A 26,106-nucleotide genomic window follows, 5' to 3' on the forward strand; every position below is an offset into this window, starting at 1 on the left:
GCATCCATGTTTTTTAAAGAGATTCCTTATACGATTAGTTTTGTATTTCCAGAAGCAATGAACTTAAAACCCAACTGAAACAAAAATAACGTACCAAAGTACTAATAAAAGCATATTTAATTTTTATAATAGTAGAGATAGAGGTATGCCACGCTATTGTCTCCCGTTAATAATTTTCAGTTTTTATTTCTTTTCACGATAATAGGAGGTGATCAGATATATTTGCAGTTTTTATTTCTTTTCGCAATAATAGGAGGTCAACAGATATATTTACTCGTTAGGATCTACTTAATTATACTTGATTAGGCCAAAAAAGCAACGATGCAGCCATGCACATGCAGGCCATCTCCATCGGTATTTCCTTCCAATCTAACCAGGCGCACATCTCTTCCAATCTCTACGGAGTACAGAGACAAGTCCATCTCGCTTGATCGTGGGCTCGTGGCAATAGTAAAACTGAATCGGAGTGGGTGCTTCGGATGAAGCGAAAGGGAAACGCATGTGAACGCTTAAAAAAAAGGCAACGGGAGCATTTGGATTCGATGGCGATGTACAAGGGAATCGGATGTGGACGCGTCATTGCTTCCCTCGGATCACGTCAGTAGTTTTTGAATCAGAGATAGCGGATGACAATTAGTCTCGGATACAGACGACTTACCAAACTGCAAAAACATCTTAAACTTTTATAATAGTAGAGAAGAGATAGAGATTTTTAAAAATGCATATTTAATGATTTTTAAATCCCGAACAAAAATCGGGGCGTTACAGTGCAATAGTGGCATTTTGTGTAGCGACGATGCCATAGGTCTTGGTGGCGATGGCGGTGGTGTTGGCAGAGTTGGCGAGTGGTAGTGTTGGCAGGCCAGCTCGGTGTCACGCTAGGAGCAAAGTCGAGCGTAGCGAGCAGTGCCAAGGGCAATGGTGGAGGTCTGCGGTGAAGGTGGCGTGGCTGCGACAAGACAGTCATTGATGGCATCATGGTGGAGTTTGTGGTCGACGATGATAAGCTAAGGAGGCTCGACGGAGGTTCTGGTTCGCAGCGAGGAAGACGTGGCAGTAGTGGTTTTCCGGTGAGATAAGTTTCGGCAGCTTAGCGGAGGTGAGGTTCTATAGCAATGCCGGTGGGGTAGCGTGATGGTTTGCTCGCAGTGTGGCAATGGCATAGCAATGCAAACTTTTGGCGAAATAAGCTACGACAGCTCAATGGAGGTAGTAGAGACAACGACCTGGCAGTGATGGTTGAGTTGACACTGAGGGGGGCATAGATTGTCCGGCGGTATATTTGCCTTCTTGGTGTTGTTTTAGCTAAATGATGAGATAGCGATGGTTGTGTTGACATTGAGGGGGCATAGATTGTCCGGGCGGTATATTTACCTTCTTGGTGTTGTTTTAGCTAAATGATGAGATAGCGATGGTTGTGTTGACATTGAGGGGGCATAGATTGTCCGGGCGGTATATTTTGCAAATTTTGGTGCTGAGGGGGCATAGATTGTCTGGAGGGTGTATTTTGCAAATTTTGGTGGGTCTTGGTTCTTGAGGTATATTTTATGTGCTCTATATTTAATCGGATATATGCAGCCTTTTTAAAGTAGGAACTTAGCCTATCGAATAGGGAACTTAGCCCTTAAATAACCCAATTTGAAATTCGCTCCTATGGAGATTTAAACTCAGGACCTTAAGGTACTACTCAGGTCATTGTAACCACTAGGCTACATGCCGGTTATGGGTCTTGGTTCAGATTGTTGTATTTTAAGGAAAATGATATGATGCGTTCTACCATTTCTGTTGTGGTTATGATTGTTCTACGGAGAAAAAAAAATGAGTACCAATAATATGTGTTGTTGCACTAGCTTTAGTAGTCACTAATCTGAGTTCCTTCAAAATCCTCGATCCCTTCGTGGAATTGGTTCATATGTATAGAATTTATTTACCACTTTGGAACGAATATTTGGTGCCTTGAATAAATTAACTTTGGAAAATTAGTAATTTAAACCATTAAATTTGAGATAACTTGTGAGATATGGTACGCTTCAGATTGTAATCCAATGCCACAATCTGTTTCAGAACCTAGCACCGCAACGAGTAAAAGTTTTCTGTATCTGGTACTGTGTACATGTTGCTGGATGTGCTGAACTCTGAAGCAAATTGACAAGAGTTTTGCAGTTTTGCTCATCAGATTGGTATGCCCAAAGCATAAGGCTCTTAGATTTTAGAGGGAACGGGAAGAAACATAATTTTAAGTTTTCATTGTTAGACCCTTGAGTAAATTTAGTAGCTTGTCTAGGTCAACTCCATAGAGCTAGATGTCACTTTCTCTGTTCCAAAATATTAGTATTTTTAAGGTTTATACATGTATTAAGGAAAGAGTTAGAAAAAACTGAAGAAATATTATGATTGGTTGAAAGAGAAAGTAGATGAAAAAAGTAAATGGAAAATGATTGTATTGGTTGAGAGGAGGTGGCAGGTGTAGAAATAATTTTATTTTTAAGTCATAGTTATACTTTGGAACGGATGTAGTTAGATAGAAATGACTGAAAGAATATCGTGATTAGTTGGAAAGAGAAAGTAGATGAAAAAAGCAAATGGAAAATAGTTGTGATTGGTTAAGTGTAGATGGTAGGTGTAGAAATAACTTTATTTTAGATAAGTTATAGCTATATTTTGAGATATTTTGAGATGAATATAGTAATAGTATGATAAAAAATGTAATCACCTCTTTCTTTTTTTTCTTCACTCGCCTATAACGAACGTGTATCATTGGGAAAAAAAAAACTTACCTACAACTTCGCTGAAATAAAAAAGGTTAAAACTCCCCTACTAAAGTACCTACAACTGATAATATTGGACGAGGCGGATTTTTTTTCCCTTTTCACTTAGGCCGTGTTGTATTCTTCAACTCCAACCTTCAACTTCCACGTTTTCTATTAGCATACTTTTTAAACTGCTAAATGATATTTTTTTAAAAAAAAAGTTTCTATATAGAAGTTGTTAAAAAAGCAAATAAATCCATATATCAAATTTATAATAGTTAATACTTAATTAATCATATGCTAATGATGTTTGTTGTTTTACGTGCAACAAAAATCTATCTCTAGGTTGGGAGATCGAACAGGGCCCTACCTGATACATCTGACAAAGTTACACCGCAATATTTATTAAGGTTAATTATATCCATACCATTAAAAAAAGTACTAATTTTAAAATATGCCATTATTATTTATTTAATTGGAATCATGCCATTATAGTTTTACACATGTTTAAAGATATACCACTGCTTACCCCTAGATGTATTTAAAAAAAATAGACCAAATTACCCTTTTCCCCTTCTTCCTTCTTCCCCTTTCTCCCATCTTTTCCCGGCATCGGCGGTGGCAGGCATGACCCAAAGGGGGCCACCGCAGTCGCCGCCTCTTCCCTCTCTAGCTCTTCTTAGGCTAGGACATTTGTGTCTCCCTCTACACCAACGAAGAAGTCAGCGTGGGGCCCTCGATCATCACTGTCGCTGACATCTCTCCTTCCTCCCCCAATCCCTCTCTACGGCTGGGCAAGGCATTGACGGGGCAGAGGGAAGCCAGTGTGTGATGCAGAAGGTAGGAGTGGGCATTCAGTCTAACCGAAAATTTTGGTCTCGATCTTCGGTCTTTCAGTCTTTTCGATCTTTGAAAAGTGAACACCGAATTTCAGCGAAAAATGTTAGGAGCGAAAAATGTTAGGACCGACAAATTCGGTCTCGGTCTTTTCGGTCTTGGACTCGGTCCTAACCGAAATTCAACAACATTTCATATATGCAAAGAAATAATGGAAATTTTCAACACAAAAATCACAAAAAAAATTCGTAAGCACTTATGAGTAAAAGTCTCTTATTAGGTTGCATGCCTAGAAAAAGTAGGATGTGAAAATTAGAGTTTAATCCTATTAAACATAGTGGATTGTAGGTTATATTTAGACATTTTTTGATATTTCGGTCTTTTCGGTCTATTCGGTTACCCGAGGAGACTAACCGAATTGACCGAACAAAATTCGGTCTTTCACTACATAGGACCGAATTGATGACCGAATTTCTCGGTCTCGGTCTTTTCGGTTCGGTCTTTTTCTGCCCACCCCTAGCAGAAGGCAACACCGACGTCCTAGATCTGCTCGCCTCTGCTCTTCAGCCTAGATCCATCCGTCTCTCCTCGCCGCGAGGAGTCTTGGGCGATGATGATGCCAAAGCAGCAAGGACCGAGGAAAGAACGGGCGTTTCTCCTCTTTGACAAGCTCGTGCACCTCCCTAACAGCCTCCCTCATCGCACTCGCAGCTGCTTGACGTGTCTTCACCGCCTCCGAGTAGTTGCCCGGTGATCCACCTCGCCACCGATGGCCACCTTGGCACCCAACACAGTGAGGACAACTTTCGTGAGGAGCCCCAGGTGGAGCTGCCCGACGTCCCGAGCTCCCACAGCGGAGCGGACGGGTTAAAGTCGGGGAGCAGTGAGTAGGCACTGCCGGTAGTGAGATTCGGATGGAGCATGCAGCCAAGAGAAAGGGGAGAATGAGGGAAGAGTGAGGTAGAAATGAGGGCTATTTTGTCGAATACATATAAAATACACATGTTAGTGGCACCATTGAGTTCTCAACTCATCACCCTCGTTTTCCACATGCACACTTCTTAAATTGCTAAACGGTACGCGTTTTGGAAAAATTTTATATATGAAAGTTGCTTTAGAAAATCATATGAATCCATTTTTCAAGTTTTTTTAGCTAATAATTAATTAGTCACGTGTTAATCTATCGTTCCGTTTTCCGTGCGAAGGGGAGGGAATCCCTCCAAAAGATCATAGGCTGAGAGTACAAACAAGTATAGACCTAATTAAGACAACTCCATTGTTTGGGTTATTCGTGGAATAAGCCAAATGACATATTCGCAAACGAGAAGTAATTTATGAATAAAATTTTTATATACATGTTTTTAGCGACCTAAAAGCAAAGACAGAAAGATAAATTTCGATGAAAAAACTTAAAATCGGTTTTAAATTTAAGGTTGAAAATTTAAATTTTGGCTGATAAGCAAAAGCATAAGTGAAAAGATGAGTCACACACAGATGAAAAAAAAAAGAAGAGAAAAAGCTAACCAAATCTTCCTCGGCCGGCGTCCCGACTCCCGAGCGCGCCAGTGCGGGGCGGGGCGTCGTTGCTGGCCGCGCCGCCTCCTCCTCCTCCTCCTCCCCCCACCACCAGTCCACCACCTCCCTGATCGAATCGAATCGAATCGGAATCGAAGCGGGCGCCCACTTGACCAAAAAAATTATCCGTTCGAATCGCGCGGAGCTCGTGCTTCTCTTCTCGAGTCGAAGCCTTGCCTACCTTAACCTCGCGACGGCTGCGCTGCCTGCCACCCCCACCACCCCCAGATCCGGAGATCCCGCGCGGCGCGGAGCACACTGGAGCGGAGCGAGCTGGTGCTGCAATGGCGGCCCGCCCCTGATCCGATCCACACCACCCCGCCCCATGGACTCCGCCCGTAGCTGGCTCCAGAAGCTTCAGCCGCGGGACAAGGACAGGGGCAAGCCGGCGTCGCCCACCGCCGCGAGGAAGGACGGAGCGGCGGCGATGGCCGAGGATGGGGAGGAGGCGATCTCGAGCACCACCGCCACCAAGGTGGCGGCCGCCAAGCAGTTCATCGAGAACCACTACAAGGACCAGATGAGGTCGCTCGAGGAGCGCAAGGAGAGGTCAGTCCCCCCGCTCGCTCACTCAGCCTGTTATAGATCGGCTAATCGATCGGGGATTGCTATTGTTCGGAAATGCGCGTGCGCGTTGTTCCTGGGTTGGAATTCGTAGGGTGATCTTCGAACTGGAGCTCCTCAAGGTCGATTTGCTGTGCTCTTTTATTAAACAATTATTATTATGATCTGGGTTCCGAGTTACTTGTTAGGTGGTCACTATAGTAGAATACTTGCAATTTTATGACGGCGCATTAGTTACGTGTTAATAACGCTAAAATAAACCAGGAGTATATTGGGTGGATGGCAATACAGTAATGGGAATATGTAGGATTGTGGAGGGTAAAATGATTCTATTTTTGGCATGATGTTAAATGAGGTAAGGAGATGTGCCACTTGGACTAGAATATTCCCTCCGACTCAAAAAAAAACCCAACCTAGGATAGGATAGAATCTATTGACAACGAATCTGGATAAGCGCTTGTCCGGATTCGTTGTCCTAGGATAGATCACATCCTATCCTAGGCTGGGTTTTTCTTTTGAGACGGATGGAGTAACTTGGAAGGAGGTAATAAAGGGGTCCATTATCTCCAATTTTTTTTACTTCCGTGGCCTGGATATATAACCATACGATGTATGTGCTACTGCTTTGCTGATTGACCTGCTCCACAACGAAGTTTCGCCTGAGTGTTCTTTCATAATGATATCTCAATTGTAATAATTTACAGCTTGGACTTGCATTTTGTTAATATACTTAACTGCTAGTCTTCATTCTTTGTTGTTATTTTATCTCTTTTGAGAAAACGGCATATGTAGGACTATTTGTATCTCATCTATTTGCAAAGGTTGACAAACTGCAAGCCTTCTTTTGTAATGTGGCATACACCAACCAAATAGGGTAGGAAGAAACTATGCTTATTAATAAAACCTAAAAGTACCAAAGTTTTGGCAAGAACAAGGGTAAGGCTCAATACTAGAAATGTAAACTTGAACTATATAGCCAACAGCTTCTTTAAATTGCTTTTAGTACCCATATTATATCTCTGGACTGCTTGTAGCCATGCACTCTGTTAAACTAGTTTATACCCCGCACTTTGCTGTGGGATATGTGGATGAATGCATGTTATACATTATAGAAATGATAGATGTATATGTTTAAATAATGTGAAAAATGATCTGGAGATAATGATTTAACATTGCTTGTATATTGAGTTCTAAAAATACAACAAAATTGTTAATGATATGTCATGTTTGCATGATATTTAAAATACTCTAGATAATAATTGCTAGTGGATGATAATGTGGTACACTTGCATGTGATTGAAAATACTCTAGATAATAATTGCTAGTGGGTGATGATGTGACACACTTACATGTTGAGATTTATGAGTTAGTGGGCATCAACTATATAGATAGTATAGATGTGTACCATTTCATATGGAACTATCACATGACTATACAACCTATCTTCTTAGGTTTCTGAATAATGAAATATAGGTGTTGGATTGAACTTACTATAAATCTTCTTGGGGCTTGACTGGGAAGCATTCAGTGTTATTCTCTGCCTTAAATTGTTAAACACAATGCATGTGCAATCCTTGAATTTTATTAATGAACTGTATTAATATTCTGTCATTTTCGGAAGTGTTCTCTAAGGGAAGATGGTATGCATAAATAAAAATATGTAGCATAAAGCGCTTAACTATTGCATTACAGCATCATAAGAGGCTATTCACAGTTCTCTTATTGCCATTTTTTGTGATTGATATTTGATAACTCTCCAATTTCAATCTTTTTGTATGTTTCAGTAAGATGCTATATATTAGTTTTGGATATACATTTCTGGCGTAGTTTAGATATCATCGAACACCCATTCTTATTTGGTGGTAAAGATATTATGCCAAATTATATTATAGGCGTCGGATGCTGGAGAGTAAGCTTGCAGATCCTGATGTATCTGAAGAGGAGCAAAACAATATTCTGAAGGACTTCGAAAATAGGGAGAGAGAAATCATGCGCTCAAGGAGGCACAAAATGGGTGTTGATGATTTTGAATTGCTTACCATTATTGGCAGAGGTGCATTTGGGGAGGTAAGAAGGGCACTGTTTCTACTCCCTATATTCGATGCAGATATAGTTGACTGTTGTGTCATGCGTAATAAACATCAGTTTCTGCAGTACCTTGAGAAACCTTTTATTATACATGGAGAAAAGAAATCTATTTTTAGAGGCAATATATATGTTCTCTGTTTCTCCTGCAGCTTGCCTCCAGTTTACATTTTTATTCTTCAGGTGAGGCTCTGTAGAGAGAAAGCTACATCCAATGTATATGCAATGAAAAAGCTTAAGAAGTCTGAAATGTTACGAAGGGGCCAGGTAATTCATGTGTGTTTAAGTAATTAAATCAGCTTGTCCAGCAAACTTTTGGTTTTCTAATGTGTTCTTTTCAGGTTGAGCATGTGAGAGCTGAAAGGAATCTTCTTGCAGAGGTTGACAGTGCCTACATTGTTAAGCTTTATTGCTCATTTCAAGACGAAGAGTTTCTATACCTTGTTATGGAATACCTTCCTGGTGGTGACATGATGACTCTACTAATGCGCAAGGATACACTTACAGATGATGAATCTAGATTTTATGTTGCGGAGACAATTCTAGCAATTGAATCCATACACAAGCACAATTATATTCATAGGTAATTCATTGATAATAAAAATTGCATGGCATTCGGTAGCAAATTTGCCACTCCATCTTTGCTATACATTTTCAGGGATATCAAGCCTGACAATTTGCTGTTAGACCGAACTGGGCACCTGAAGCTTTCAGATTTTGGCTTATGCAAACCTCTAGATAGTAGTAGCTTTCCAAATCTGAGTGAGTTTGACTATGCAGTGGGGAAAAACATTAATCCGTCAATGGATGGTGATAAACTATTAAGTAGCTCTGCTGCTCCCAGGAGGACACAACAGGAACAGCTATTGCATTGGCAGAAGAATCGGCGGATGCTGGTATGTTAAAATGCTTTATAGTAGCATTTTGCCTCTTGTCTAATTGCTTAATTCTATATGCATTCCCTAGCCAGGGCAAATCCTAGGCCCAAACACGTACAGAGGACATTCTGTATGCATCACAATCATTTGGGCCCTTTTGGATTAGAGGACTTTAAGATAGACCCCTTCAGTGTGGTAGGGATATAAGTTCAGTTTCTATACCTATCTGAACAGAATTGATTAAATTCAATCTATCCAATCTAGGCCTAAACATGCATGCCTGATGTGAAAGTATTCCACATGTTTGCTAGAAGAAGTCAAGTATATTTACGTAATTTTAGCTATTATATGTAAAGCAAATGCATGACGAGATGATTGACTGTACAGTCAAACAGTTCCCATTAGTTCATGATGAAAACGATTACACTGCATTCTGCATAAGATGAAAATGAACACATCCAAAATGTCGATAGAAAATTGTAGAAAAAATGGCATGGTAATCATTTGTTTGCCAAAGAGCCTTGGCAGTGTGTTTTTTATGTATTTACTTTCATGATAATTGCAGGCTTATTCAACAGTTGGTACACCTGATTACATTGCTCCGGAGGTACTATTGAAGAAAGGATATGGAATGGAGTGTGACTTGTTAGTACACTTTAATGAACTTTTGCAGTTCATGTCCTAATGTTTTATATCTCTCTCATATTTGTACTTTATAGGTGGTCACTTGGAGCCATTATGTATGAGATGCTTGTGGGTTATCCACCATTTTATTCGGAAGATCCAATGTCCACATGTAGGAAGGTAACTTTAAATGCTATAGCTAAGCCATGTCCCTTCAAAGACTTGTGGATTTGTATGTGAATTCTTTCTATTAACTTTTGAGTTCAACTTTACAGATAGTGAACTGGAGAAGTCATCTAAAATTCCCTGAAGAGGCCAAACTGTCACCAGAAGCTAAAGATCTTATTAGCAAACTATTATGTAACGCGGATTTGAGGCTTGGAACAAAAGGAGCACATGAGATAAAGGTGAAAGTGGTTCACATGATCTGTTACATCCTTCATGTTTGTAAGTTTGGTAATTTATAGCATGATGTGTTCTTACAGGCACACCCGTGGTTCAAAGGTCTTGAGTGGGAGAAGCTATATCAGATGGAGGCTGCTTTTATTCCTGAGGTTAATGACGAGTTGGACACACAAAATTTTGAGAAATTTGAGGAGGTGAGGTGTCATTACGAAGCTATTTTGGCCAGTTAATGGTTCCAACTTTTTCTCTATACATATTAGAGTACATGTCTCAAGTCAACTTTAAAAACTTTGAACATCAATATCTTATAGAATATTTAGACCGTATGTTTAGAAAATATATGCATAGATTTGTCCAAAAGCACTATATTATTTTTATTGTTATTATTTTATTTAGTTTTTCAAATATTTTGCAAGCAAATAGTTGTCAAAGTTGAATTCTGAAGACATATTTGATGTCCAAAATGACATGTTTCATGACTGGAGGGAGCACTAATTTACTGATAGCAGAAGTTTCACATTGTGTGAAGTCCTGAATGTTTCTGCTTATCCTGCTAGATTTTATTTGCATGGTCACACAAGACAGTACTAGGATAGCTAGCACATTTGCTTTCATAACCTCGCTATCGCATGATTAAAAATAATATCTTGATGCAGCAGCCAACAAAAGAAATAGTGTTCATATCACTAAAGCCCTCTGGCCAGAATGGGAAGCACCATCTTATTATTACATATTCCAAAAGCAGAAGCCACGCATCGTTATATTAAGAAGAAGAAAATGAATCTAGAAGACTCAAACATGCCCATTAGGGCAAGGTGTAATACATGACGACTTGCCAAAGAAATAGAAAGGGCCATGGCCGGTGGCCTATACAAACAACATGTACTGCCAAATGTTAGCAAGGCCTTTAGCCCCAGCTATACACCACAACCTGGCCAACCTAATGTAGCAGCAGCCATCGTTGATGAGAGAAACCAAAGCACATCAGCCACCATTTTAGTTGGTAAATGCTACTAAGTTATCAGGGATCTGACAAGAGGGAAATGAGCTTTTTAGCCATTCAGTACACTCTGGGATATTATCATTAGTTCATTTGGCCTTGTTTGTTTGACTATGTCACACCCTTTATTGCATCTAGTGTTGTGTGAAGAAAATATACACTGAGGCGGCAGATATTTGTACATTGGCAAGTCCAATATATTGTGGCTCTTGTAACCTGACTTATTTCATCAGTGCTTACCTAGTGACCTTTGTGTGTTTGGTGTCTTGCAGATTGCTCCAATGCAAACTTCATCAAAGGCAGGTCCTTGGAGAAAGGTGCACTTTTTTGCAGAGATCAGGCGACCATTTGCTTTTAGTTTTTTGTATTGTCAATATATTGGAGGATACATTTTTATTTCAAAATTACTAAGGGTCGCTTCAGGCTAGCGATATTTTCTCTTACTCTTCCTGTAGGACAATGTTTGCATTTGAAATAAAAGTGTGATTCGTCATATTTTAATTACCTTGTGACCTTTTTTTTTTCTGACTCTAGGTCCTGACTAAATGTTTCTATTGTGCAGATGCTTTCCTCCAAGGACACGAATTTTCTCAATTTTACCTACAAAAACCTTGAACTATCAGATGATCCTGAACATCCAGGAATAGGTTGGTTCCTTTCCTAGTCTACTGGCATTTATTCCTTGCAAAACCTTGTAAAAATTGTCTTGGACATAGTTTTGTGCTTTACACATTATTTGTAACCATTTATCTTTTGGCTCTGCAGCTCAAGTAAAGAAAAAGAATAACAAGCCAACGAGGCGGACCTTTAAATCAATATTGCATGGTAAAAGGCTGTAACACAGACTCAGATATGGGATATTGTCATAATATTTACGTTGCTTTCCCTGACATTTTACAGAATTTGCTGATACTGAAGAGGAACCTCAAAGCAGTTCCTTGAACTCAACGCCATCACAATTGGATCAGTTGCCCGAGAGCCTTGAGCCTTCTCCTCACTCTAGTATCTCCTCAGAAGATTCACAGTCGCGGCATAGATAGCAGTTGTAATCTGAAGTGGCAAAAAGGGTACATAATGCTATCCGCAGAACTTAACGGCTATTCAGAAGACAAATTTGGATGTATAGAAAAGCTCCTATAAATTTGCTTTTAGATAGGCGGTGGGGTGTTCCAATAGCCATTTTCTTATATTGGAGCCTTTAGCATTTGTTTACCGACAATGCCGTGCAATTTGGTTTACATTGGGGAGGGGTATCCGTATTCTTCTGGTCTGTAAATTCCTGGATTCTGTCATTCTATACAGGGTTGAGATTCATTCTTTGGAGGGAACGTGTCATGCGTATGCCGCTAGTCCTTTTTTTTTGGGGGTGGGGAGGTGGCAGAAATCTGCATGTCCACCTTGTCATCACATTTGCTGCAACGCAAATTTCTGAGAAACAAAGAAAACATGTACTATCAAGATGCATCATAAAACAATTGTTTCCCCTTCTGTGCAGTTAATTTCCAATCTACCAATACTGATATCACGCGGGACAGCTGGAGTAAATCCTTTACTACCTGTTCAAAAATAGTTTTCTTTTATTTTATGCGAGAAAAACATAGTTTTCTATATAATTAAAGTATACTAATACAGACAGTAATTCCTTTACAACCTATTCAAAATAATTTCTTCATCAAATCAGCAGTCTGACAAATAGTAGTAAATGATTTAGTGATTTATGGTACTGGTTTCCTATCAGTAACGGTTTTTGGAGAGGGCCAAAAAAAAGAGAATTACGGATTAACAGGACGGCCCAACAGAAAAACAAGAAAAGAGGAACGGGCTGCCGCGTGTATTAGCTACCGATTTTAACCCTTTGCCACGGTAACAGCCGCCAACAGAAACCCAAAAACAAATTTTTTTTGGGGGGAATATTATACCTATGCATCACCAACAGTCCTCCTATATTGTCCCCAAAACTGATGCAGCATCACCAACGGTTCTACTGTATTATCCCAAAACTGATTTTGAGGGCTATTAGTGAAATATTGGATCCAACAGATCCCAAAACTATTTTTGAGAGCTATTAGGTGAAATATTAGATCTAACTGATCCTCAATGGTCCCGCACGTTTTGGAGTTCCCTTCCCGTATTTGTCGCTGAGGGTCCCTCCCAACTCCCAATCGTGCGATGCTTCGTCAAATCGAGCCGGTCGTCCATGGCCTCCACCATCATTAGCTGCTAGCTGGTGACCACCATCGTCGCTCCCACTCTGCCTAGGCCGTGTTTAGTTTTCCCCCTATTCCTAACTTTCCATCACATCATATCACATCAAAAACTTTTCTACACACGTAAACTTTCAACTTTTTTTTCAAACTTTCAACTTTTTTCAAACTTACAACTTTTTTCAGGAACTAAACACACCCCTAGTTTCGTTGACAGCCTCGTCGGTAGTCTCGTACTCTCATGCGAAGTACTATCACCAACGTCGTCTTCCTCGTACTAATCTTCCTCCATAAGACACCCAAAACGAGAACCACCGACCACGTACTAGAGAGGAAACTGGAGCCAAGGTGAGGTGCCAGCGCGATCACCGTCGACCCGCCTCTCGTAGAACCTCACACCCAGCTCATCTCGTGGATGGGCATGGAGCAGAGCAAATAGAGAGACCTGAGCCAGCCGCTTCTACTCGATACGAAGCTAAAATGAGCGAATGTTTGCCGTCTGAAATACACGCAGGGTAGGAGTGCCGTCGCAGACGATGGAAGTGTGGTGGTGCGACGTGTGCGTGGAGGCGGAATTAGGGGTGAAAACAAACGGGTACTTACTAACCGCCTGCCCAACCCAAAGCTTGCTGGAATAATATAGAGAAAATAGGATACCCGATAGTATCCGAGTTCAAACCCGAATCCGTAAAAAATATGAGTTAGGATAGGGAAGGGTTGTATCCACCCGTATGTCCCATGCTATAAAACATATGTGAATATCTATTATAAATTCACCTATAAATATGATAAAAGATTAGTTAATCACTATCTTTATGAGCTCACATGTAATATTATATAATTTAATCATTGATGTATCTCTTTTAGCACTTCAATTATCTTATATTAAATATCTATCAATTAGTGATATAAATTAAATATCCGTTCCTGAATCTAATTCGAAGAATATTGGGTATGATACGGGATGAGTGATATGTTATCCAACGCTACCCGTATCCGATTCTAAATTTAAAGGAAGATACTCCCTCTGTTTTAGGTTATAAGACGTTTTAACTTTGGTCAAAGTCAAACTACTTTAAATTTGACTAGGTTTATACACAAATATACTAATATTTATATTACCAAATTAGTTTCATTAAATCAATAATTGAATATATTTTTACAATAAATTTGTGTTGAGTTAAAAATATTATTATTATTTTTACAAATTTGAAGCGGTTTGACTTTGACCAGAGTCAAAACATTTTAAACTGAAACGGAGAAAGTATAAGTTAGAATATAGAAATATTGTGATCCGATCGTACCCTACCAGTTTTCACCCCATAGGCGGAATGCCAGGTGGTCTCCGGCAAGCCACTCCCGACGCTCGGAACTTGTGTTTTCCTGAAAAGACCTTGTTACTTGGTTTCGGCTTTCTCCAAAAAGCCGGGTAATAGTAATTAACTGATGTCTAAAAAAAAGTTCACTAAGTGTTTCGAGTGTACTTTTAATCAACTTTCACCTTTTCAAACCACCGCAGTCCAGCTCCGAGGCTCCAAACACTACTGGTTTCGGTTACATACCGGTGCTGTTTTTACTATCGGTCTCATGCAACACACAAAATGTCAAAATTGTTGTACATCGCAAGTGTACTCTAGCACTTACACATATCCGCCAATTTTCAGCTCAATGTTATCTAACCTTGCAAATTCTGGTTTCCCTTTTTTCCACCAGTAGCAAAGCCATGAACAGGGATATCTCATCATCGGCCACAAAGTTGGTAGTTGCACTCTTGAGCTGAAGGTTGCATTCAGTCGGGGTAACTGTGGTGTTTTCCGTAACCAGGTGGACGAAATTAATAGAGCTCCAGGAACATCTATGATGTAGGTTCTCCTTTACCATGGATAACATGGTGCACGAGCTTGTCTGGTAATCTCTTTGTTGCCTGAAATGTATGTAGATTGGCTTGTCAATAATTAATTAGTGCCTATATATGAAGTCTAGTAAAATACAAACGAACATAGGCAGAACTGAAACATAAACAGAAAATGGAATCAAAGATTACTCAATCCAGTTTCATAATTCTTGACGTTTTGGATGATGCACAAATAAATACATGTTTACTTTAATTATATAACTTTAAAAGACAAATCCATATATGTTGTTCTAGATCTTTTAAACTAAATACTTTTAAAGTTATTGATTGTTAAAGTTACAAAAGTTTGACCTCAACCTTATCCAAAACGTCAAGAACTATATATTTCTTTTAAAAAAATATTACTATCTTAATATGGAAGCAAAACCAATACATGGCCTGCATCAGGTTATATATAGTCCTAGAGAGAAGGATGCCCTTGTCTCTGAGGTGTAGAAAGAGTACTAAATGAGAGAGAAGGATGCATATTACACGAGGGACCATATTGGACGAGGGTTATAGTTCTATGTGCTTTTTGAACTGCTATGTAGGAAAAACGTTGGATGCATTTTTTTAACATCTAATATGCCCTTAAGGTCCCTAAACATGTGAGTTGAGTGCAAATGCAAGAATTGCAAAGTACACATTTATATCCAGTTATCCACTAAACTGTTTCACACCAAACATGTCCAGAGATGGTTATTACTCCAGTTTTTTACTCTCAAACAGCAATGAACTTCGTGCTTTGCTGACTGTTACCATAACCTGTGGAACCATGCAATGCTTGGTGCTGCAATAAGAAATTCCATATCTCTTCTGCTCTAGTGGGTTGTACGCCCAGCGTACCAGCACCACCACCACCAGCAGCAACAGGTGAGAGTAAGAAGATAAACTCAAACTCCCCTCACCTAATCTGCTTGGATAGCTGCTCTTCCAGAAAGCAACGATGCCCTCCGGCGAGAAAAAAGCCTAGAAACTACCAAGATGCTCACGCCTCCACCGAGCAATTCTTTTCAGAAGTCAGAACATGTAAACAAACTACTGCCTTAACCTCTTTTAAAGAAAGCACAATACATCGGTAATAATAAGTGGCACCCATATCAATAAAATAGCTTTCGATCTTTCATCTCTCCACACACAATTCTATGATCTTTCTGCCCATGAAAATGCAACAGGAACCAGTATTTAGTAGTTGGCCCAAAATTTTCAGTGGCACAACAGCAGGTGTGGTCCAAGGGTAATCAAAGATCAAACAAAACTTTAGTGGTATTTTTTTTAAAAAAAAGGAAAAATCTCTGAGGATGCCACAGAAAAGTACTCTACACGCCTGCTGAAATTTGCAGGTTGAATGGTGCGTTCTAATACTAGAATTAGAAATGTTAGCACAAAAAAAAACATATATACTTCATAATCAGAAACCAGCTGCAACACCTTAGTCATATGCTATTATAACGATCGGTGGCTTCAGATCTACAATGATTGTCCAGTGAACAAAAAGCCAATGCATTGCAGTGGACGGAAGCCAATGAGTGAACTAGTAGTTAGTTAATTATGTCCAGAGTTCAAGATAAAGAGGGTGGCAAACCTGGAAATGTCGCATATGCAAAATGGGCTCACACCCAACCTCTGCAACCAATTTTCCCAGAGGAGTCTTAGCATTGAATCGGCTAGCCTGATAGGCAACTAATCTGTTATCTCTGTCAGGAAGCTGATGGCATACTTTAAGCAGTGATCTTAAAGAATTCATCTGCATGGAAAGGAAGAATTAGAGCAAGGTAAACAATTAATATCATAAAACAAACATAATCTCAGGGAACATATTGTAATTTCTTCAACTGCCATAAGAGAAAAATCACAAGAAAGTAAAAATAAAAATGAAATAAAGAAAAAGACAGAAAAACTCATTAGTGTTTCATGGTTACCAAGCTAAAGAATGCAAAAGATCAATATTTTTTTTACATTTCATTATTATGAAATAACAAATAATACATTATCTATACCCCTTTAAAAGTATAGTGGTGGTGGCAGTGAGTCCGTCACCCCACCTGCTCCCATTATAAATTCTGCAAATTGCCCCTTTAACTTAATATTCAAAAATCAAATCCAAATGGATAGCCACGTGGAAAATAAAATTGATGTGAATATTCCCTGTGGCAAAAAGATGGGTAAAGCATTTTGTGAAAAATATTTTTTTATTTAATCAATATTATAATATATTTTTATTTTTTCCATAGCAAAGCACGGGCATTAAGCTAGTAAATGAGAAAAGGTTTTTGTGATGTGACATTTCTTGACATCTTGATTCATGTCTTAAATAAAGGCTCTGCTTCCATGGATGTATATAGATGTCTTGAACAAAGCTTACATGTTCATTTCAATAACATAATCGAAAAGCTTACGTAAATAAACAATATATATTTAATCACCACCAACCTTCATGTATGGGCATGAAGCGCAGCCCCCATGTATAGAGCAACCTTCGCCAGAACTCACACCAGGAACAACACTAACATTGTCTAAATCAGTAACTGTTGAAGAATCAAGATGGTGGGAACCATTGACAGATGTATTAGAAACAGCATCTGAAGAAACTGGGAACACGATTTCAACTTCAATATTGGCACTTTGTTGAGAAGTTTTATAGGAATCAAATAATTCACGGACAGCAGCAACAATAGAAGTGATCATTCCGGATTCTGTTCCTAACACAAACTGAAGATGATCATCGATGTTCCTATCCAAAGCTTCCATCAAATGGTTTTTAATGAAATCTAAGATGTTCTGAGTAGATCCAACCACTCCCATTCCCCTCGTCTTTGCTTCCATTGACAAGGAAAACATTTCTCCTGGGACCTCAAAGTGTGCTGTGAGGAATGCATCACAATACTGCTCCTTTATTTTGTCCACAACTTCATGGCCAAACATATCATGAACAATACAGTTACCATCCTGCATACAGGAAACAGTTCAATAAAATGGAGAAAGCTGTATAATGAGAGTAGCATTAAAACTTAATTTGGAAAATAAACAATGAAAGGAAAATATACTGTACAGATAGACGAGACAGCACAATGTTCCTTATCAAGGATTTCCATAGTATACAACTCTTCGTCTCTTCCCAGTTATCATGAAGTAGATTAATATTTTTTTATAGTTGAGGAAAGCATAAACTTCCTACACTAGTTTATATAATCAAACTGATACATATTAATGATAAACAAAAAATTAACATTATCCATTGCTGGCCTGCTGAGCCTATATGCTCGTTTTTATACACATTTCATACCGTGCTGTAAAATTTTTCATACTTGCGCCCATTAAATATATAAACAAACCATCGAACCACCGGTTCACTGGTTGAATCACTAGTTTGAGATAATAACAAAATGTAATATTCCTTACCAGTTTGGTTGAAAATTCAAAATATACAATAATTTTGCCCTTCCGAACACAATAATTCTTTTCAATTAGAGCATGACTCGCAACAACTTGGCCCTGTTCTTTATTGTTCCAGTGCAAAACTATCTGTCCAATTGGTATTTGCTGGTTCATAAGTTGGAACAGACTTGGATGCAAACCAACCAAACCAAGCACCAGCACTGGATTTTCCAGTTTACTGGTCCAGTTTTTTGGACTATAAGATAAGGAAACACAGCACGTTTGATTGAACAAATTTATAAAATATCCTAAAATGTGTTGCTTGTGAAATAAATTGTTTTTCATTAGATTTTAGAAACAACAAATAGAATCATAAAAGGGACAGATGTCAAAATGAGTCAAGGTAGATGTTATGGAAGAAAACTTTTATCTGCCCATCTAAACTATTGCGATATATCCACTTTACTCCCGAAGTAAAATGGCTATATAAAGAATAAACCAATAAACCATCTAAATAAACCCCTAAGGATAGCTCCAAAAGTGGTTGTCACCATGGCACATCACAAGGCAGATGATGTGGTGCCGGTAACAAATTTTCAAAAAAAAAAAAAACTGTTAATCAATAAACACTCCTCCGTGTGTACACATCTTTCTCTTCCCTGCTGCTGCCCTTCTCTATATATCTGCAGCACCGACTAGCTACGTGTCATTGATTTTGATCTTGCTTTCTTAGTAACAAATTTGTTGGTTACCATGTTATGAATTATGTCCCATAGTAGCAAAATCATTATAGAGAGTTACCTAGGAAATTTTGCACAGTTCCAAATAGTTGGTTCATGAAAAATAGAAAAGACGACGATTGATGTTTTCTTACTTCACGGTTTTGAAGTTGAGTGGGTAAAACTAGGCAAACCCTAGTAGTTCAAACTTAAAAGGGGTCAAATAGACATTTTTCTATTTTAAAAGGATAAAATATGAAATAAAAGGTTAAAAAACATGTGAAATTGGATAAATTAGTACTAACACAAAAATATAGAAGGATCACAAGGTCAGAAAATAGCATAAAACCAAACATTTAGAAAAAGCTCATATAGTGGAAATATTTAAAGATAACTTTCAACGAAAATTATATATGAGTAAGGCACGATATATTAATATATAAGATTAGGACATCCAGTCTCATTAGGTTGTTTTTTTTTTGCAGGAAAAGTATACTGCAGAGAACTATTCTTTACAACAATTAAGTTGAAAATCTGTAACTCAAAATCATTGAGAATTAACTAAAAGCACATAGAAGGATCAGAACCACATAAACCTGGTAGTAATGTAGGCGTGGCAACAAGGCATTTATAGATTTTTTGTTGTGACTTGGATGTACTTCTGCAATTTCCTCATCTGACATGACAGCCATTCTCTGAAATAGATCCGCAATGTTTGCACCCATATAAGAATCCGGGCCATACCAGACATTAAGACCTGGTATTTGGGCAAATGCCTGAAAGATTAACGGATAAGAGTAAACAAAATAAAATGAGTTAATGTAGTGAACAATAATTAATGTCCATTCTCAAAAAACCATTCATGGTTGGCTAGAGTTTGTAGTAGACAAGAAAAACACCTACCTGTAATATAGTTGCTACAACGTTTGAAGAAGTGCATGTTATTGTAGGTACAAGTTCATGAGCATGAGCTTTTGTTTCCAAAGAAGTATTGATATAAATAACATGTAAAGAAGGAGGAGATCTTGATGCTTCTTTCAAAAAATGTGTATATGCAGAACTTGAAGCAGCGTCTGCCAATGAACAGCCAATTTGATCACTTGACATTCTATAAACACCAACCTGCATAAATATACACTAGTCAGGACTCAGGAGTAGAAACTCAGAAAAGTACAGAAATGTCTAATAAAATTTATATCAGATAGCTGTGGATTGTAACCATCAATAAATGGATACACTGAAAATGCTAATATGTTTGACTCCAACCAATACTTTGTAACTTTTATTTAGCTGCAAGACCAACAGAATGCTGCACCATAAAGTCTAAAATTATTAAATACAAATAAAAAGTAGATGCATGTACCTGTTATAATTACCGATAGCATGGCATAATTTTCATAACAAAAAAACTTGTGTTGTTACATTTTCATTCTAATGTCTGACAAATAACACGTAGATATTATTTTTGTAGTTTCTTCATGGCAAACTGTAAAACAGAGCTGGTTCTTAATGCAAATTATAGTTCACAATTGCATAAACATTCATTGGGACTATGTGAACAAGGGTGTCAATTAGGAGAAGGGATCTAGAACAGCTAACCTAAAGGAGAGAAGTTCATCAGAGACTTGGGACTCTTAAGACTTTTTTGGTCCATTACATGAACCACTACAAGGATAGGTATTGCACCCAATTCAAGCTGTTTGATGGGCCGAAATCCAGGCCCATCCACTTGTATGGGCCAGGGTTTTAGTTCAATCCATCGGCCTGTACATGGGTAGGGCCAGATTGAGGCCCATGCAAACAAGGCCTTCAAAGGGATTGGCCCCACTAATTATCTGTCAAACAATATAGAAATAAAATGACATAACAAAAATGAAACAAACCAACCTAACAAGCAAGTAAGGAGTTCCTGGTAACATTCTATGGTGTCACAGACAGACAAGTGTTCCTATTTTCTGTTGATGAAGAAACTTGACAATGTGTCTAAATAATTCTCCTGGCACATTCACTCCATATTTTGCAAGTCATAACTAATAGATCGACCACAGAACCATGGAATTCTTCAAATGTTAAATGTAAACAAGTTGGAATTGTAGAACTAAGATATAAGTCATAACTAGTAGATCAACCATTGAACCATAAAATTCTTAAAATATTAAATGTAAACAAGTTGGAATTGTGGAACTAAGATACATATGCTTACTCCCAATATCTCTGACACAATTGAGTATAAGAAAGCTTGTGGTTAGTGTTCTCTTAAATGCACATGCTCCCATCATCCTTGGCTATAGTTTCATATGTAAAACTTCAAACTTATATTACTGCTGCAGAACAATTTCATACTTTTTAACGTGCATAACTAGGGAAAAACCAAGTTTGGATTATGCAATGAGGACTTCAAAATCAAAATCAACTAACGATTGTGGATGAAAGGATCTTTATAGTTATAACTAGTGGATACCCCGCGTGTTGCAGCAGAAAATTTGAAAATATTTCAAAGATAACTCGAAAAAAATAATTTGTAAATCATGTACACGTAATATCTAAATGAACAATATTTGTTTTATAGTAATTGATGTGAAACTACAATTCTACATGACATATGGATGATTATGTATCAAACATGAGAGGGATCCAATGGCTATTCATTTCTAGGTGTCATGGTTTAATGTACATTAAGCTTTATAGCAATAACTACATTTAGTGGGTTGTAAATGCATATGGTAAATGAATGGTTGAGATCAAAGCATGAGAGAGATCCAGAGGCCACTATTTTCTAGATAATGTGGCTCAATGCATGTTAAGCTTTTGGTCTCAACTATATAGGATATATAGATACTCACAGATGCATCTGTCTGTTTGATCTACTCATTTATGGCATGGTTGTAGATTTGAAAAACATAGCTACTGATCTACAGCTCTACGCATCTATCAATCGGGTCCAATGAGTTCTGTAACTTAGTCCTTCCAGTAAACAATGGAGACAGTAGAATAGAAATTCTTCAAACTTAATGACAATCAGTGATATAAACACATAAATACCTTGCTATATCCAGCTTGATCAAGTATTGCACGAACATTTTCTGACATAAAATCAACACCTAAGACAGTGATATATTCGCATCCTGCTTCAGCCATCTTCACTGCACTATCTGCCATTACCAATGAATCAGAAATGTGGATGTGAGGCCAATGCTTCTTTGAAGCAGTTAATATGCCTTGCACCTCCGGATCCATATAAAAGTGTGCGACAATCCCTATTTTTTTCTCCCTAAGGGATTTTACAAGCTCTGAAGTCTTGGATTCATTAGGAGACAAGAACATTGCCTGCACTTCTCAAAATAAAATCAGTCAGTTTCAAGACTACATGGTGGAAATGAAGGGAATTTATGGTATTTCTATTTTACATTTGTTGAAATACATAGCTTTACAGGAGGTATTTCTATTATGTACAACAAAGTCACAACCGTAATTATTCAGGGTATCTAACATATTGGAGCATCCCCAGGAGATCCTCCATCATATGATGGTGTACGGGAGGTGAAAATGGGCCTCCAGCAGATACGGCATGTTTCCGCCAAATATGGATGATGCGCCAAAGCGAGCATGTTTCAGCCAAATATAGCGATTCTCTCTCCTCACACCATATCTCAACGCCCACATCTGGATCGAGCTCCCGCCCCCATCCGGACTTCCGTCGCGACGTCCCCTTCGTCGTCGTCATCGCCGTTGCCGGCCACAAGCCGCCGACGCCAAGCCGTCAAAAGCCACAAGCCGCCGCAGCCGCTTACGAGCTTGCCGGCCACCTGCGTCGCTCGCCACCTCAGCATCTGCCGTCGTTGCCTGTGTGCCTTCGCGCCCGCCAGCCATTGCCGTCATTTCCTCACCCTCCGGCCACCACCTTCACTTCTGCGCCCGCTGGCCGCCTGCCCGCCTGAGGGCGTTGTCGCCTGCTCGGCTCCGCGCCTGCTGGCCTCCGCCACCGCTTCCACGGCTGTCGGCCGCCTGCGCCACCCGCTCGCCTCAGCTTCCACCGCCAGCCGCCTGCACACATCCACTCCTGCTGGCCGACAGCCGTGGAAGCTGGAGTAGTCTGGACAGGATAGAAGAGAGGAAAAGACGAAGAGGATAGAACGATAGAGAAGGATAGAGAAAGAGAGAAAAAGAGGAATAGGGGTTGGAATAGAATAGAGGAAAGGGCAGAGCATGGGTAGAAAGTTAAAATTACCCATTAAAAAAATATCCGTTAAAATTTACTCATTCGAGAGATTATCAAGATAAATAACACTATTAAAATTTAGTCATTCAAAATATAGCCCTTAAAATACAAATGTAAAGTTAGTTAAAAGATATTACTAAAATATAGGAGGGTGTGATATGGATGATCTAATGAAGTGGAGAGGGATATGAAGGAGGAATCATTTTTGGATGCTCATCCATATGGGCATATGGAGGATGAAATTTGGATGAGCTGCTGGGGATGCTCTCAGGTAGTGTTTGTGCAATCAATTTTTAGTTGTTTAATCCTTTGAACAAAGATTTTTTAAAACATGTACAAACAAAAAGTCCCCTACGACCATAACTACATAAGTTGAAACATAGAAACTTTGAACTAGCATTAATATGAAACTGAGCTGCTTTTGATGACATCAAAGAATAGGTTAACACATATCATAGCCCCACAGAAGGTCTCTAAATATAAATGGATACAATTGACGGGTGTACTTAAGGTAGTTCAAAAACTTTATTTTCAAAATGGTATTACCAGTGCTGGTAGGATTTGATGAAGCAAATTAAACTGCGTTGAAACATTACAACACTCTATTGTTAAAGTAGGAAACAGAGACAACTGCTGCCACACCCCATGGGCACTAAAACCACATAGGGAGAATGAGCTAAGAATCTGTAATACTAGAAAGAGAGAAAAAATAAAAGAAAAGAACTAGTAGCCTTATGGTCCATTTGGCACAGGTGGCCTTGTGGCCCATTCAGGAGTACAAGGCCATGACCATGAGATCGATCAGAGCATGTGAGCATTTTCACAAAATACAGGAATGTATATTACATATTGCCTTTACGTAGCATGAATAGGTGTTTAGGGTTACTAACTCTTTAGTATAGTTTCCTATATCAAAAGGCAGTATTATATCCCTTGCACGCAACATATCCTATTGAAGTAATATTGTTGTTAGGAGTCATGACTAGTACAGCCTTCTCATGTATACTTCCCTTGCACAAGGAATTTGATATCTTTGCACTAGTAGAGACTACATTTCAAGCAATTAACTAACTAAATTCCTAAAGCAACCTGCCAATGTGACCACGCAAAGTGGAAAAAGTAAGAGGTGATGTTGACATCATTAGGTTGACAGTTGAGTCTCCATTCTTGACCATACACATAAATATGACCACTAGTCATTTTCTCATTTACAAAAAGGGAGAAATACACTGACCAATAGAAAAGCTACCTTTTCTTTGCAGGTGCAACTTTGTGGAAAATGGAAATCGGCATCCAACTTTGGCAGATTCTATACGTCAAATATATCCAAGAAAAAGCACTTACATTTTTAGCCATATCCTAGTGAAAAGCAACAAATCAAAGATATACACTACTTTCTAATTTGTAGAGGAAACCACGTCTTTTCAGTCAGAGATCAGTAATACTGGAGTAACTAATAAGAAGAGCTGAGTAGCTCCGTGCCGTACTGTTAACCCTTCCGAAGAGAAGCTTGGACAAATGATGGAGAACACGGAACATGGCAATACACAGGAATAAAATACAGGGAACGGAAGGAATAACCAATAAAAGCAACGGAATGAACATAATAAACAAACGAGCAAAAGATCACCTGGGCTTCAGCGTAGGTGCCTTGAGCGCGGATGGCGCCGTCGCGGCCGATGATAAGCGACGGGAACGGCTCCCCAGCAGGCCTGCCCTCACGCGCCGCGATGGCCGCCCGCGCACGCTTCTGCATGCCAATGAGCACGTTGTGCCAGGTGCTGGCCCTGGACCGCGCCCCCGTCCCCGCGGCGGCCCCACCGAGCGGCGCGAGGTCGGCCGGGTCCACGTCGAGCACCTCCTCCGGGCGCGCCCCGTCGAGCGCGGAGACGAGGCAGGCGCAGTACCCGCGGGAGAGCTCCGAGTCGGAGTCGGCCGCGAACCTCATCCGCCCCGCCCCGTCGCACCGCCCCACGAGCCACACCTGCGCGACGCACCCCATGACGCGGTTGGCCGCGACGCGGTCGGCCTCCCCGAGCCGCGGGAGCGCGGCCGCACGGGCTAGGAGGCGGCGCGCGCGGTCGGCGGCGTCCGGGGACACGCGGAACTCCTCGGCGAGCCGGCTTACGCGGAGGCTCGGGGGCAAGGAGACCTCCTCGTCGGCGGTGGCGGCGGAGGGCCGTAAGGGATGGGGCGAGGGCGAGTGGGCGCAACGGACGCCGATGGAGCCGCGGGCGGGGGAGGGATGGTGTGGAGGGAAGGCGAGGTGGGGCTTGTGGTGGAGGGGTGGCGCGACGAGGGAGGGGGCCGCGGCGGCGAGGGAGGAGACGTCCATGGCGATGGCGTGCGGGGGGAGACGTGGAGGTGGAGAGTGGGTTGCGTTTTAATGCAAGGGGAAGGTAGTAGGAGGCGGCGTAGGGGGCGCGTGCTTTTTCGTAGGGTGGATCGGTGCGGGTGGTGTTGGGAATTGGAAATTCTGGAGGCTCTTGGAAAAAGGGCAAACGCAGCTTCACCGGTAGTGCACTGCAGTGGTAGTGGGCGGTAGCGTGTGAAACGTTCGGACGCTGATGGAGTGGGCCAGTGGCGCAGCCGTCCACCTGTCCCGCCATGCGATCCCTCTACCCCGGTCATCCAATGATCGTGTTAGTTTGAGTACTGCCGGGAGGAAATTCAATTCATAGCACAGCTTCTCCCAGTAGCAGAAAATAGCACAAAAAAATTTATGCCTCTTTAAAAGCACAGCTCCGTCATTTTTTTCCAATCTTACAGCACTTCCATCAGTTTGGCCGTTAGTCAGAGGAATCAGAATGCAGAAAGACAAAAGGAACTTTGTTTCACCATCGTCCTCCTGCTGTCTTATTTGCTTCTCTCCAAGCGCGGCTGCACGGCACCGTGTAGCCTACGCAGCCATGTCTCCATGGCTACGAGCTCGTTCGACCGCGCCGCTATTGTCGGAGCCCGTTCGCCATGCTTT

At 40.2% G+C, this 26,106-nt stretch overlaps 2 protein-coding genes across 2 annotated transcripts; one reads left to right on the forward strand and one right to left on the reverse strand.

Annotated features, from left to right (window-relative positions):
• The first annotated feature begins 5,130 nt into the window (after window positions 1-5,130).
• On the forward strand, window positions 5,131-12,041 carry LOC9271850 (uncharacterized). Its single transcript, XM_015764391.3, has 13 exons — window positions 5,131-5,711; window positions 7,619-7,793; window positions 7,995-8,078; window positions 8,153-8,394; window positions 8,470-8,707; window positions 9,255-9,334; window positions 9,409-9,493; window positions 9,589-9,720; window positions 9,799-9,912; window positions 10,991-11,035; window positions 11,281-11,365; window positions 11,484-11,543; window positions 11,619-12,041. The coding sequence occupies exons 1-13, from the start codon at window positions 5,488-5,490 to the stop codon at window positions 11,756-11,758; spliced, it is 1,704 nt and encodes a 567-aa protein (XP_015619877.1). The 5' UTR covers window positions 5,131-5,487; the 3' UTR covers window positions 11,759-12,041.
• A 2,342-nt stretch (window positions 12,042-14,383) lies between these two features.
• LOC107275865 (quinolinate synthase, chloroplastic) lies at window positions 14,384-25,490 on the reverse strand. Its single transcript, XM_015764390.3, has 7 exons — window positions 24,763-25,490; window positions 21,956-22,240; window positions 19,817-20,035; window positions 19,510-19,689; window positions 17,250-17,765; window positions 16,402-16,563; window positions 14,384-14,846 (listed from the first exon to the last, which is right to left on the reverse strand). Exons 1-7 carry the CDS (start codon window positions 25,465-25,467, stop codon window positions 14,778-14,780), a joined length of 2,136 nt encoding a protein of 711 aa, XP_015619876.1. The 5' UTR covers window positions 25,468-25,490; the 3' UTR covers window positions 14,384-14,777.
• Window positions 25,491-26,106: the final 616 nt, after the last annotated feature.

This window comes from Oryza sativa, chromosome 12 (genome assembly GCF_034140825.1).
Source record: "Oryza sativa Japonica Group chromosome 12, ASM3414082v1".
NCBI lineage: Eukaryota > Viridiplantae > Streptophyta > Magnoliopsida > Poales > Poaceae > Oryza > Oryza sativa.